The 13,765-nt window shown below is 50.4% G+C and overlaps 1 protein-coding gene across 2 annotated transcripts in view; it reads left to right on the top strand.

The window, feature by feature from the left end:
* BLTP2 (bridge-like lipid transfer protein family member 2) overlaps positions 1–13,765 on the top strand; it is a 727,711-nt gene that overhangs the window by 426,749 nt on the left and 287,197 nt on the right. For both annotated transcript variants that reach the window (XM_069226186.1, XM_069226185.1), the window contains exon 28: positions 5,337–5,519. In XM_069226186.1, coding sequence (XP_069082287.1) covers positions 5,337–5,519 — 183 coding nt within the window. The remainder of the gene's footprint in view (positions 1–5,336; positions 5,520–13,765) is intronic.

The following is a 13,765-nucleotide window of genomic DNA, read 5'->3' as shown; positions in this document are numbered from 1 at the left end:
TCTATGATGCTATCCTCCTCATCTTTGGGCTGACTGACCCCGATACGGCGCCTTAGGGCCCAATGGGTTCGGTTGAGGGGCCTTCGGTTTCCTCACCAGCAGCTTCTGCTCCAGCCACTGAGATCCCCTCTGGATCCGCACTGGCACCTTCCCTGGCACTGGGTCAATTGTCGACGCTCCCGACATCGGTAGTGCCCACTATCGATCCAATCCTTATCCCCGAAGACTCGGAGAGGCGTTGGCCTGCTGCCGCCTCTATCTTCGATGGGGCCTACTCACCCCAGGTTTGGACATTTTTTACTATGGGTATGAATTTGGGGAAGGATTGGAGGGGTCCCTGGACCTTTATGAATACTAGGATGACCCATCTTTGGACTGGGCACAGGAATTGAGTTATGCCAGTGGACTGGATACTTCTCCTGACGCTGGCATGCTGTCTCCTCCTAACGTGGCTACGGCGGAGGGAGCGACTTATGGTATGGTGGTCAATATGGCAGCTGAGGTCCTTGGCCTTGAGCTTCCTACCATTGAGGTCAAGTCTAATCTCCTGACGGAGGTGCTTCAGCCTGGGGCTTCCACATCCGAGCCCCTTGTACCTTTCAATGAAGCCCTTACCAATGTCCTTTTGGGTACTTGTTCCAAACCCAACACAGGGGCTCCTGTGAATAGGACTATCACACGCTGCCATCGGCCCACTCCAAATGGCACCAAATTCCTGTCCCAGCACACCACGCCTGAGAGTCTTGTCATCCAGCCTTCCTCTTCCTCAGGCGCATGCCCTTCCGCATCCCCGGATAGGGAATCAAAAAGCCTGGAACAATTTGGGAAGAAGTTGTTTTCTTCCTCCAGTCTTGCGCTGCGGTCGGTGAACACCGCATGCCTTTTGGGCCGTAATACCCACTCTCTATGGGATACGGTTGCGCAAGTCCTGCCCCAGATACCAGAGGAGGCCCATGCTATTGTCTCCCAAGCTGTCAACGATGGGAGAGATGCAGCGATGTTCACAATCCAATGTGGGTTGACACGACCGACTCTCTTGGCAGATCGGTTGCTACAACAGTGGCCTTGAGACGCCACGCCTGTTTGCGTACTTCTGTTTTTTCTAGGGATGTCCAGAAGTCTCTCATGGATATGTCCTTTAATGGCTCCCATCTCTTTGGAGACCAAGCAAACTTGGCTTGAAGAGATTCAAGGATTCCTGGGCTACCGCTTGGTCCTTTGGTCTTTCTGCTGGTCCTCGCCCCCAGCAGTCTGCTTTTTGCCCCTTTCGTGGCCATGGAAGGGGCTCCCTGACGCATCCCCTGGCCAGCCACCGTGCCACCCATGCTGTTCAGCTGCTGCGTTGGCCGGGTGCACGGAATCCAATGTGGACGTGGGACAGGGAACCAATGGTCTGTTCAGTCCACCTCAGCCCCCGTTGCAGCCTCCAAACCCTCCTAGTCCGTCCCCTCACTCCCATCCAGTTGGCGGCAGGATTTGCCATCACCTGCCCAACTGGGAATCCATCACTACGGACATGTGGGTTTTGCAGATCGTTCGAAAGGACTACTCCTTCCCTTTCGAATCTACGCCACCGGCCATGCCTCCATCACTCAGCCAACTCCCAGAGGAACACTTGGCACTTCTCCGCCAGGAAGTCACGGCTTTCTTGGCCAAGGGAGCTGTAGAGAAGGTCCCTGTGCCAGGAGTAGATTGTGGTTGTTATTGCTGCTACTTTCTGGTGCCGAAAAAGGACATGGGTTTACGTCCTATCTTAGACCTTCGGGCCCTCAACTACTTCCTCAAGAAGGAGAAATTCAAAATGCGTCTCCCACCTTCAGGCTACAGCGAGCCTCCTGCACACACTGGGGTTCACTATCAAGGTGCCAAAGTCACACCTCACTCCTTTTCAGGTGCTCCCTTTCATCTGAGCTGTTATGGACACAGTGCAGTTCCGTGCTTATCCTCCCGAAAAGCGAGTCCAAGATATTCAGGCTAAGATTCAGATCTTTCAGCCTTTGTCTTGGGTTTCGGTGAGACTGACTCTGAGGCTGCTGGGCCTCATGGCCTCCTGCATCCTGCTAGTGACACATGCTAGATGGCATATTTGGGCTCTGCAGTGGGACTTGAAGTTCCAGTGGCGCAGCATCAGGGGAATCTCTCCGACATGGTCCAGATTTCGGAGGGGACTGCGAAGACCTGCAGTGGTGGCTTTCGAATCCGAATTGGGTCCACGGCAGATCTCTCTCCCTTACCCAGCCAGATCTATCTATAGTGACCAATGCATTGCTTCTGGGTCATGCGGCCACATGGGAGAGGTGGAGATCAGAGGCCTCTGGTCTCTGGCAGAGTCTGGGCTCCATATCAATCTTCTGGAGCTCTGGGTGATCAGGCTTGCATTAAAAGCATTTCTTCCCTCTCTCAAAGGGAAGGTAGTGCAGGTGTTCACGGACATTACTACCGCCATGTTGACTGCAACAAACAGGGCAGAGTAGGGTCCTGGACCCTTTTTCAAGAGGTACTACGTCCTTGGACATGGCTGGAATATCAGGGCATTACCCTGGTGGTTCAAAATCTGTCGGGTTCTCTCAACGCCAGAGCGGACGAACTCAGCCGTTGATGCACAACTGATCACGAATGGTGTCTCCATCCAGAGGTGGTGCAAGGTCTCCTTCAGCAGTGGGGAGATCCTTGGTTAGATCTGTTCGCCTCCACAGAAAACGCGCAATGTCAGCTGTTTTGCGCGTTGGAGTTTACAAGGCGGCACTCGCTCGGAGACGCTTTTGGTCTCGAGTGGAACTCTGGCCTCCTTTACGCCTATACCACTTCTGCCCAGAGTTTTCAAGAAGATCATGAATGATCGGGCCCAAGTCATCTTGGTGGCTCCGGACTGGGCACAGAGAGTATGGTATCCAGAGCTATTGAGTATGGCCATCGATCCTCCAGTCAGACTGCCTCTTTGGGCGGATCTTCTGTTGCAGCAGCAGGGGACAGTTCTCCACCCAAACCTGTCCAATCTCCTCCTTCATGCGTGGAGATTGAGCAGCGACAGTTGACGACTTTTGATCTTCCACCCAAAGCCTGTGATGTTATCTTGGCAACCAGACGTCCCTCCACCAAAACAGTATATGCCTGTCGTTGGCATAAATTTGTGGCATGGTGCACCAACAAATCTGTTGATCCCCTCTCTGCCCCTCTATCTGAGGTTCTTTTGTTCATTCTTTCTTTGGCCCAGCAGGGCTTTGCTTTAGGCACCCTATAAGGGTTGTTATCTGCCATTTCGGTCTTTCTTAGGTTACATGATCAGCCCTCACTCTTTAAATCTCGTATTGTGAGTAGATGCCGAAAAGGTCTCACCTATTTATTTCCTCCCACTCCATTCATCATGCCTCAGTGGGACTTCAATCTTGTCCTTACTTTTTTTTTTAAAGAGTACTCGCTTGGAGCCGATGCACAATTGTCCCTTACAGCTCCTCACCTCCAAAAATGACTTTCTTGTTGCCATCACTTCTGCTCGCAGGGTGAGTGAGCTTCAAGCTCTTTCGTCCAAAGCTCCATACTTGTCTGTGCACCCTGTGGTGTTGCGCACTAAGGCTTCCTTCCTTCCAAAGGTGGTTACGCCTTTTCATGTAGGCCAGTCCATCACCCTGCCTACTTTCTACGCACTCCCACACCCTTCCCATGAGGAGGAGACACTCCTACGTCTGGACCCAAAAAGAGCGTTGGCGTTCTATCCTAATCGTACTAAAGATTTCTGGGTGGATGATCAACTCTTTGTCTAGTATGTGGGTGCAAAGAAAGGGAAGGCGCTGCAAAAACGTACCATCTCTCGATGGGTACTTCTGTGCATCAAGATGTGCTACGCCTTGGCCAAGAAGCAACCCCCTGAGGGCTTGCGTGCTCATTCCAAAGAACAACTGCTGCTTCCACTGCGTTAGCACGCGGAGTTCCTGTCCTGGATATCTGCCAGGCAGCTATGTGGGCATCCTTACATACGTTCGCCAAGCACTACTGCCTGGACAGTCGGGTCCGTCTGGATGGCTAATTTGGTCATTCGGTCCTGCAGGACTTTTTAGTATGATCTTGGTTCGCAGCCTACCACAGAGGATGGCATTGCTTGGGTATCTATTCTAAGTTAAGGAATCTGCAACTAGAAGTCTATCAGATGTGCAAGTTACTTACCTTCGGTAACTAAATATGTGGTACAGACATATTCTAGTTGGAGATTCCTTACCGACTAAACCCCCCTGACTAGACCCCCCCCCCCATCCTCCCCGCTTGCAAACTGATTTCGAGGGACAGTGATTCCCCCCTTTAGGTCCTTAGCTCTGGAGCACCAATCTCAGTGTTTGTAGCAGCTTTGCGCTTTGGCATGGAAAGTCGTTAAAAGAAACTGACGTCACTGCACTGAGTCTATGTACTACTCCCGACATCATCACGGCGAGAATGACACCAACAACTTGCTCAAAGAAAAATCTCCGGATCCAGTCTGACGCCTGGGGGAAATTCTAAGGTAAGTAATCTGCAACTAGAATATGTCTCTACCAGATAATTCATTACCGAAGGTAAGTAACTTGTACTTTAGGTAGGCTGGCTACTTCATAAGGGCTGCAGTTTGTGGTTTGCTGGAAATTCAGTTCTTTAGCTTGGTTGTCCTCTTGGTCTGGGTGTTTACCAGTCTTGCTGTAGCAAGGATATCTTTTTTTTCTGATTGTGCTTATTTTTCATGAACACTCAAGCTATACTGTGGAGTAGGCTCATTCTGGCCTTATGCTTCAAAACGGTGGCCAGTTTAGTCCACCCGTATGTTACTATAGAACTTATCTAATTGGTTTCTCTGCTTCAAAAACAGAAGTCAGAGCTGAATTTACAGCATTTTCTAGAAGCAAATGTTAGTTCTTGGGTGAAAAAGACATTTTAGGAATTGTGTACATGACCTTAAAACTAATCTTGTTTTCTTTCAAACAGATCAGAAGATTTGGTGCAGGTCACTTTTACAACTGCACCACACACACACACACACACACACACACACACACACACTCACACTCACTCTCACACTCTCACACACACACACTCTCACACACACACACTCTCACACACACACACCATACCCCTACCTTTAGTACATCCCCCTGCATGCCCAACCCCCCTCACACATCACTTTCCTACATGCCGCCTTCCTTTAATGAGCTGACGTTAGAATCATTGTCATAGAACATTAAGAGGGAAAAGAGAAAACAGTCTAAAAGAGCATTTATTTGTAGGTAAAACCAAAATTGAGGTGTGCTGTGTTTGCTTGCACGTGCCCTATTTCTGCAGAGCCATCCACTGAACTCTATGCATAATTTTCTTAGACTGGAATCAACCTGCTGAGGCCCAGCAGACCCAACAGGTGCAGAGGATCATCTCACGCTGCAATTGTCGCATGTATTACATTGGCTACAGCCACGACATTGACCCTGAGGTGGCCACTCAAATAAACCCACCAGACACTACAGAGGTTCCAGAGAAGGAGGACCTACTAAAAAAGCAAGAAGGTACGTTCAAAGGGGCGGGGAACTGATACAGTTATGTTTTCTTTCTCTCCTCCTCTTTTATTGAGATCTGAATGTTTTTGTTTACCTTCTTAGAGACCTGAAGAATTGGTCATTTGAAAGCACTATAACTTTTCCCATTATTGGTTCAGTGGTGTCTGCTTTGTCGATCTTCTGTTTGTCAGATTTCCTTTATCATAGAACATTAAACCAGGAATGATACTGCATTCCTGCAAGACACAACCTACTAAGGCACTTAGAACACAAATGAATACATGAGTGATGGACAGCAAATACCACCCAATTTTAACTCATTTTCTCACAATCTTCACAATACCCACAATTTAAATTAGTTTGTTATTTTCAGGAGTATATTCTGTTTGAGAGACCTACTCCCTCTCCCTTAACTTCCCCTCCATTTTCCCAACTTTGTTTCCACTCTCTTATTCTTATTTCTGTTGCTATCCTCTTACGGTGACTACTGTTGTTGACAACTTTCTGTCCTGTTTCCACTTTTTATTTTTTCATTGCAAATCAAGCAGACAATGCAGTTTTTCAAAGGGCAGTAATCGACAGGGTGCCCCTTAAAAAAGTTTAGCAAGATCCAGTCAGTGCATTTTTAAAAGTCAATTCACTTTATTGTTTCATTTAATTAAAACCATACCAATTTCTAAATAATATTGTCTAGATCAGTACCTCTCCTTCCAACTCGATGTGCAGTAACAGTTCTGTCGTCAGCTCTTGTAGGTTCTGGTCTGTCCGAGGTAAGGGCAACCTTTTCCAAAGGCCTCGTTGCTGCCGACTGAGAACATCAGAGCAGACTGTGCCCTCCAGAAAGAGTCCCAAAGAGGGGGAAAAAAAAAACAGTAAGGAAACACCTCAACTGCAGGCACTAACTCCAGAAGGTCACGGAGAGACCAGAAAATACCAGCAAGGAGGAACCGGAGCAAGAGACGAGAGCTCCAGTCAATACAGAAGACTCCAAAAAAAACTCCAAAAAAAGAACAGAAATCACCAACAAGAAACAAAGATACACCAGCAGGATGCACCAACTGAAGCGAGGACACAACAGCAGAAGCAGAGAGTGTTGCGATGCAAAGAAAAGGAAAGATTTAGCTCCTTATAATACCCCTGGACAGGAAGTGATGCAATAGGAAGTAAAGGCCTCAATCATTGTTAGGGAAACTCTAATGAAAAAGATAGGAACGATCGTCATCTTAGAATGGTGTAGTAAAAACCCTCCCCAGGGCATTCTGGGAACAAGACTGAAGACTAATGGAAGAGGACCTGCCAGAACATGGCCCCCGGGCCTAAGAATCACTTAAATGTTCGTTTGTAGGCCCCAGAGGAATGTTATCATGGAGCTGTGTTTCCAGTACAGGAACTGCGGCACTCCGAATTGCCAAAGACCCTTTTAGGGGCCGCTGCATGCCTCCTTGGCATGGTTACCCCCTAACTGTTTGCCTTTGTTGATGCTAAGTTATGATTTGAAAGTGTGCTGGGACCCTACTAACCAGGCCCCAGCACCAGTGTTATTTCCCTAAACTGTACCTTTGTCTCCACAATTGGCACAGCCCTGGCACTCAGGTAAGTCCCTTGTAACTGGTACCCCTGGTACCAAGGGCCCTGATGCCAGGGAAGGTCTGGAAGGGCTGCAGCATGTCTTATGCCACCCTGGGGACCCCTCACTCAGCACATGCACACTGCCTCACAGCTTGTGTGTGCTGGTGGGAAGAAAATGACTAAGTCGACATGGCACTCCCCTCAGAGTGCCATGCCCACCTCACACTGCCTGTGGCATAGGTAAGTCACCCCTCTAGTAGGCCTTACAGCCCTAAGGCAGGGTGCACTATACCACAGGTGAGGGCATATGTGCATGAGCACTATGCCCCTACAGTGTCTAAGCAAAACCTTAGACATTGTAAGTGCAGGGTAGCCATAAGAGTATATGGTCTGGGAGTTTGTCAAACACAAACTCCACAGTTCCATAATGGCTACACTGAAAACTGGGAAGTTTGGTATCAAACTTCTCAGCACAATAAATGCACACTGATGACCGTGTGCAATTTATTGTAACATATACCCAGAGGGCATCTTAGAGATGCCCCCTGAATACCTACCCGACTTCTAGTGTAGGCTGACCAGTTTCTGCCAGCCTGCCACACACCAGACATGTTGCTGGCCGCATGGGGAGAGTGCCTTTGTCACTCTGTGGCCAGGAACAAAGCCTGTACTGGGTGGAGGTGCTTCTCACCTCCCCCTGCAGGAACTGTAACACCTGGCGGGGTGAGCCTTAAAGGCTCACCCCTTTTGTTACAGCGCCCCAGGGCATCCCAGCTAGTGGAGATGCCCGCCCCTCTGGCCACTGCCCCCACGTTTGGCAGCAAGGCTGGAGGAGATATTGAGAAAAACAAGGAAGAGTCACCCACCAGTCAGGACAGCCCCTAAGGTGTCCTGAGCTGAAGTGACCCCTGCCTTTAGAAATCCTCCACCTTGAGTTTAGAGGATTCCCCCAATAGGATTAGGGATGTGCCCCCCTACCCACAGGGAGGAGGCACAAAGAGGGTGTGGCCACCCTCAAGGACAGTAGCCATTGGCTACTGCCCTCCCAGACCTAAACACACCCCTAAATTCATTATTTAGGTACACCCCAGAACCTAGGAAACCAGATTCCTGCAACCTGAAGAAACAAGGACTGCTGACCTACAAGCCTGCAGAGGAGGAGAAAGACGACAACTGCTTTGGCCCCAGCCCTACCGGCCTGTCTCCAACTTCGAAAACCTGCTCCAGCGACGCATCCGTCAGGGACCAGCGACCTCTGAAGCCTCAGAGGACTGCCCTGGATTAAAGGACCAAGAAACTCCAGTGAACAGCGGCCCTGTTAAAAACCAGCTACTTCTTTGCAACAAAGAAGCAACTTCCAAAGACTGCACGTTTACCGCCGGAAGCGTGAGACTTCTCATTCTGCACCTGACGCCCCAGGCTCGAGATTCAGAGAACAAACACCTCAGGGAGGACTCCCCGGCGACTGCGAGCCCGTGAGTAACCAGAGACGACCCCCCCCCCCCCGAGCCCCAACAGCGACGCCCGCAAAGAGAATCCAGAGGCTCCCCCTGACCGTGACTGCCTGCAACAAGGGACCCGACGCCTGGAACCAACACTGCACCCGCAGCCCTCAGGAGCTGAAGGAACCGAACTTAAATGCAGGAGTGACCCCCAGACGAACCTCTGCCTAGCCCAGGTGGTGGTTGTCCTGAGAAGCCCCCCCTGTGCCTGCCTGTACCGCTAGAGTGACCCCCGGGCCCCTCCATTGTTTCCTACCTAAAACCCAACGCCTGCTTTGCACACTGCACCCGGCTGCCCGTGTGGGTGTGTTTTTTGTTTGCCTACTTGTGTCCCCGCCCCAGTGGTCTACAAAACCCCCCTGGTCTGCCCCCCAAGGATGCAGGTACTTACCTGCTGGCAGACTGGAACCGGAGCACCCCTGTTCTCCATAGGCACCTATGTGTTTTGGGCACCTCTTTGACCTCTGCACCTGACCGGCCCTGAGCTGCTGGTGTGGTAACTTTCGGGTTGCCTTGAACGCCCAACAGTGGGCTGCCTATGCCCCAGAACTGAGACTTGTAAGTGGTTTATTTACGTCCTAATCTAACCTTTACTTACCTCCCCCAGGAACTGTTGATTTTTGCACTGTGTCCACTTTGAAAATAGCTTATTGCCATTTTTACAAAGACTGTTTATGATATTGCTTTTATTCAAAGTTCCTAAAGTATCTAAGCGAAGTACCTTGTATTTAAAGTGTTTACTGCAAATCTTGAACCTGTGGTTCTTAAAATAAACTAAGAAAATATATTTTTCAATATAAAAACCTATTGGCCTGGAGTAAGTATTTGAGTGTGTGTTCCTCATTTATTGCCTGTGTGTGTACAACAAATGCTTAACACCACCCTCTGATAAGCCTACTGCTCGACCACACTACCACAAAATAGAGCATTAGAATTATCAAATTTTGCCACTATCTTACCTCTAAGGGGAACCCTTGGACTCTGTGCACACTATCTTTTACTTTGACATAGTATATACAGAACCAACTTCCTACAGTGCGCAAAACACACCCGTGATGCTGAAAAAACAACTGGCCACCGCTTTAAAGTGCAGCGTGCTCGTAGAGAAGATGGAGGCATCACTGTTCGCACGTGGCCCGCAACCGCCAGGATGGTAGCGCCAGAGGTCGAACCACAGCCCAACAGTAGATCCCCCCCCTTCTGAGGCCCAGGGTTTAGCAGAAAAGAGCTGGAAAAACTGACGGACAAGGATGGGAGCATGATCAGAGTCTGTATCTTCCCAAGACGCCTCTCTGGGAGGGTAACCCTTCCAATGAATCAGGAACTGTAAGCATTCCTTAAGAACTGGGAATCACAGATTTCCTGTACTTCTTACTCGGGAACACTATTGACCAAGACAGGAGGAGGTCAGGAAAAGTCCCTCCTCTAGAGGTCAGTGACAAGGTTTCAGTTGTGAGGTATAGAACACAGGATATACCTTCCAGGTACCTGGCAACTGTAGACAAAAGGACACTGTATTTATCATTTGAGTGACTTTGTAGGGACCATAAAAGTGTGGTTTGAATTTGCTAAGTGGTAGACGATGAGGGTAAAATTTGGAGGAGAGACAAACCTTAACCTGATATGATGGGGACTGACATCGAAGGGCATCAGCAGACTTTTCTGATGGCTTAGAGATGTCTGATGAAAGAAGCTGCTGCTATAACAAAAACAGTTGTGTAAGACTGAAGGAAAATCCCTGGGATGTTCAATGAATGAATCAATCAGTCAGTCATTTGTAGAGTGTGCTACTCACCCGCTATGGTTTCAAGTGCTGAGGGGGAGGGGGGGTGAGGGGGTGAGGTGCTGCTGCTCGAACAGCCAGGTCTTGAGGCGTTTCCTGAAGGTCAGCAGGTCCTGGGTCTGTCGTATGTGGACTGGGAGGGAGTTCCAGGTCTTGGCAGTGAAGTGGGAGAACGATCTGCCGCCGGCTGTAGTTCGGTGGATGTGAAGAACGGTGGCGAGGGCGAGGTTGGCGGAGTGGAGTTGACGGTTGGGAGCGTAGATGGTGAGTCGCTCGTTGAGGTAAGCAGACCCGGCGTTGTGGAGTGCTTTGTGAGCGTGGGTGAGGAGATTGAAGGTGATCCTCTTGTTGACGGGGAGCCAGTGTAGATCTCTCAGGTGGATAAGATGTGGTTGCGGCGTGGGATGTCGAGGATGAGGCGTGCGGAGGTGTTCTGTATACGTTGCTGTTTTTTTCTGGAGCTTGCCCGTGATTCCCGCGTAGAGAGCATTGCCGTAGTCCAGTCTGCTGCTGACGAGGGCCTGGGTGACTGTCCTTCTGGTTTCAGTGGGGATCCACCTGAAGATCTTACGGAGGGTGTTGAAGCAGGAAGATGAGACAACTTTGACTTGCTGGGTGATGGTGAATGTTGAGTCCAGGATGAAACCTAGGTTGCGTGCGTGGTCGGTGGGCATCGGTGCGGCTCCTAGGGTGGCCGGCCACCAGGAGAAGTCCCAGGCGGAGGGTTTGGAGCCGAGGATGAGGATCTCCGTCTTGTCTGAGTTCAGTTTCAGGCGGCTGCTCTCCATCCAATTGGCGGGTCCTTGGTGAGTGAGAGGATCAGCTGGGTATCATCGGCGTAGGAGATGATGTTGAGGTTGTGTGATCAGACGATGTTGGCGAACGGTGCCATGTAGCTATTGAAAAGGGTCGGGCTGAGTGAGGATCCTTGGGGAACGCCGCAGATGGTCTCAGTGACTTCAGAGAGGAAGGGACGGAGGCAGACTCTTTGGGTTTTGCCGGAGAGGAAGGAGGTGATCCAGTCCAGAGCTTTGTGGCAGATCCCTGCGTCATAGAGGCGCGTGCGAAGGGTGTGGTGGCAGACGGTGTCGAAGGCAGCCGAAAGGTCTAGGAGGATGAGGGCCGCAGTTTCGCCTTTGTTGAGCATGGTCCAGATGTTGTCGGTCGCGGCGATGAGGGCGGTCTCGGTGCTGTGGTTGCTACGGAAACCAGATTGAGAACTGTCCAGCTTGTTGTTGTCTTCAAGGAAGTGGGTCAGTTGGCCGTTGACTATTTTCTCGATGAGCTTTGCCGGGAAGGGTAGGAGGGAGATGGGCTGGTAGTTCTTGAGATCTCTTGGGTCTGCTTTGGGTTTCTTTAGCAGGGTGTTGACTTCTTCGTGCCTCCAGCTTCCTGGGAAGGTGGCGGTTTCGAAGGAGCTGTTGACGTTCATTCGGAGTTGGGGGGCGATGATGAAGCTTGCTTTGTTGAAGACATGGTGGGGGCAGGAGTCGGAAGGTGAGCCGGAGTGGATGGTGCTCATGGTTTTGATGGTATCCTCGTCGTTGATGTGGGTCCAGGAGAACAGGAGGTTGGTGTGGCTGGGGTCCGGTGAGTCGGGGTTAGTGGTGACAGTGGCTGTCATGGGGGTCGAGGTGTTGAAGCTTTTGTGGATGTCTGTGATCTTGCGGTCAAAGAAGGAGAGGGAGTCGCAGAGGTCTTGCGAAGGAGGGGTGTCGTTGGAGCAGGACCTGGGGTTGGTGAGTTCCTTAACTATGTTGAAGAGCTCTTTGCTGTTGTGAGCGTTGTTGTCAATGCGTTCCTTGTAGAAGGATCTCTTGGTGGTCCGGATGAGCTGGTGGTGCTTGCGGACGGCGTTCTTGAGGGCGGTGTGGTTGCTCTCTGTTTGTTCGTGGCGCCACTTCTTCTCGAGTTTTCGTCACTCCCGCTTGGAGGCCTGAAGGTCGGTGGTGAACCAGATGACCTTAGTGCTGTTGCGGTTGTTGGAGGGTTTGTTGATCAGGGCAAAGGTGTTGGTGCAGTTGTCTATCCATTGTCTGAAGTTGAGGGCCGCTGTGTTGGGGTCAGTGGTGATGGGTGGCGGTGCTTAGGCGAGGGTGAAGATCAGTTGGACTTCAGTGATCTTGTTCCAGCTGCGGTGGGGGATCTGTTGTGGGGGGTGGTGCGTGGTAGGTTTCTTGAAGGTGAAGTGGATGCAACGGTGGTCGGTCCAGTGGAGTTCGGTGGTGTGGCTGAAGGTGACGTGGCTGCTGGCGGAGAAGACTGGGTCGAGCGTGTGGCCGGTAGAGTGGGTGGATGGGTGTCGTGACGAGTTGTTTGAGACCGAGGTTGGCAAGCAGGGCGGTGGAGTTGCTGTCGTTGGCGTTCCCGAGATGGAAGTTCAGGTCGCCGAGGAGGATGTAGTCTGTAGAAGCAAGGGCGTGAGCGCTGATTACGTCGGCGATGGTGTCACTGAACTGCGGCCGGTGGCCCTGTAGACGAGAGTGCCTCTGAGGGTGGTGTTGGCGTTGATGTGAATCTGGAAATGTAAGTGTTTGGCAGGGTCGAGGGCGTCTTCGGTGATGGTCGAGAGTATGATGTTGTTCTTGTGAACTATGGCGATCCCTCTTCCCGGTCGGTTGGTGTAGTCTCTGCAGGTGATCTTATAGCAGTCCGGGATGGTTATGGCGATGTCTGGTTCAGAGGAGGGGTTCATCCAGGGATGTTGACCTTATAGACAGAAAAAGGGGGTGGCCTTAGACAGTGTTGTTATAGGATAATTCTGCCAATGGTAGGATGACCAATCACTTTGGGTAGAATTGCATAAGAAGCTAAGATATTGTTCCAAACTCTGATTTAAGCGTTTGGTCTGAGCACTGGTCTGCCGGTGGAACCCTGAGGACTAGGCTACCTGTATGTAAAAGGATTTGCAAAATGCTTCCAAAACTGTGATATATACTAAGGGCCTTGGTCAGATAGAATGACCTGTGGTAGACCATGTAGGCGAAAGATCTCTTGTATGAAGATATTTCCTAAATCTTGTGTAGTAAGTAGTTTACTTAAAGCTGTAAAATATGTGATCTTTGAGAATGAGTGTATAGTCACCATAATGACATGGTTTCTTGCAGATGAAGGTAAGGAGATAATGAAATCAGTAGACACCTTATGCCATGGTGCTGGAGGAACAGGCAGAGTTTGAAGCAACCCTACTTGTCAGGTGTGAGGGGGTTTGGCCTGAGCACAGACAGGACAGGAAGATGCATAGGTCTCAGTATCTTCTCTTACTGACGGCCACCAGAAGGAGCGAAGTACCAATTCCAGGGCTTGAAACCACGGTGATCGGCAGTGGGAGAGTCATAGCACACCTCTAAGGCCTATAGCTGTACCTCTTTAGTAGGGAGGTATGACACCTTCTCTTTGTA

Source organism: Pleurodeles waltl, chromosome 3_1, assembly GCF_031143425.1.
Source record: "Pleurodeles waltl isolate 20211129_DDA chromosome 3_1, aPleWal1.hap1.20221129, whole genome shotgun sequence".
NCBI lineage: Eukaryota > Metazoa > Chordata > Amphibia > Caudata > Salamandridae > Pleurodeles > Pleurodeles waltl.
The sequence above is the reverse complement of the archived record's forward strand: the minus strand, read 5'-3'. Positions and strand labels throughout refer to the sequence as shown.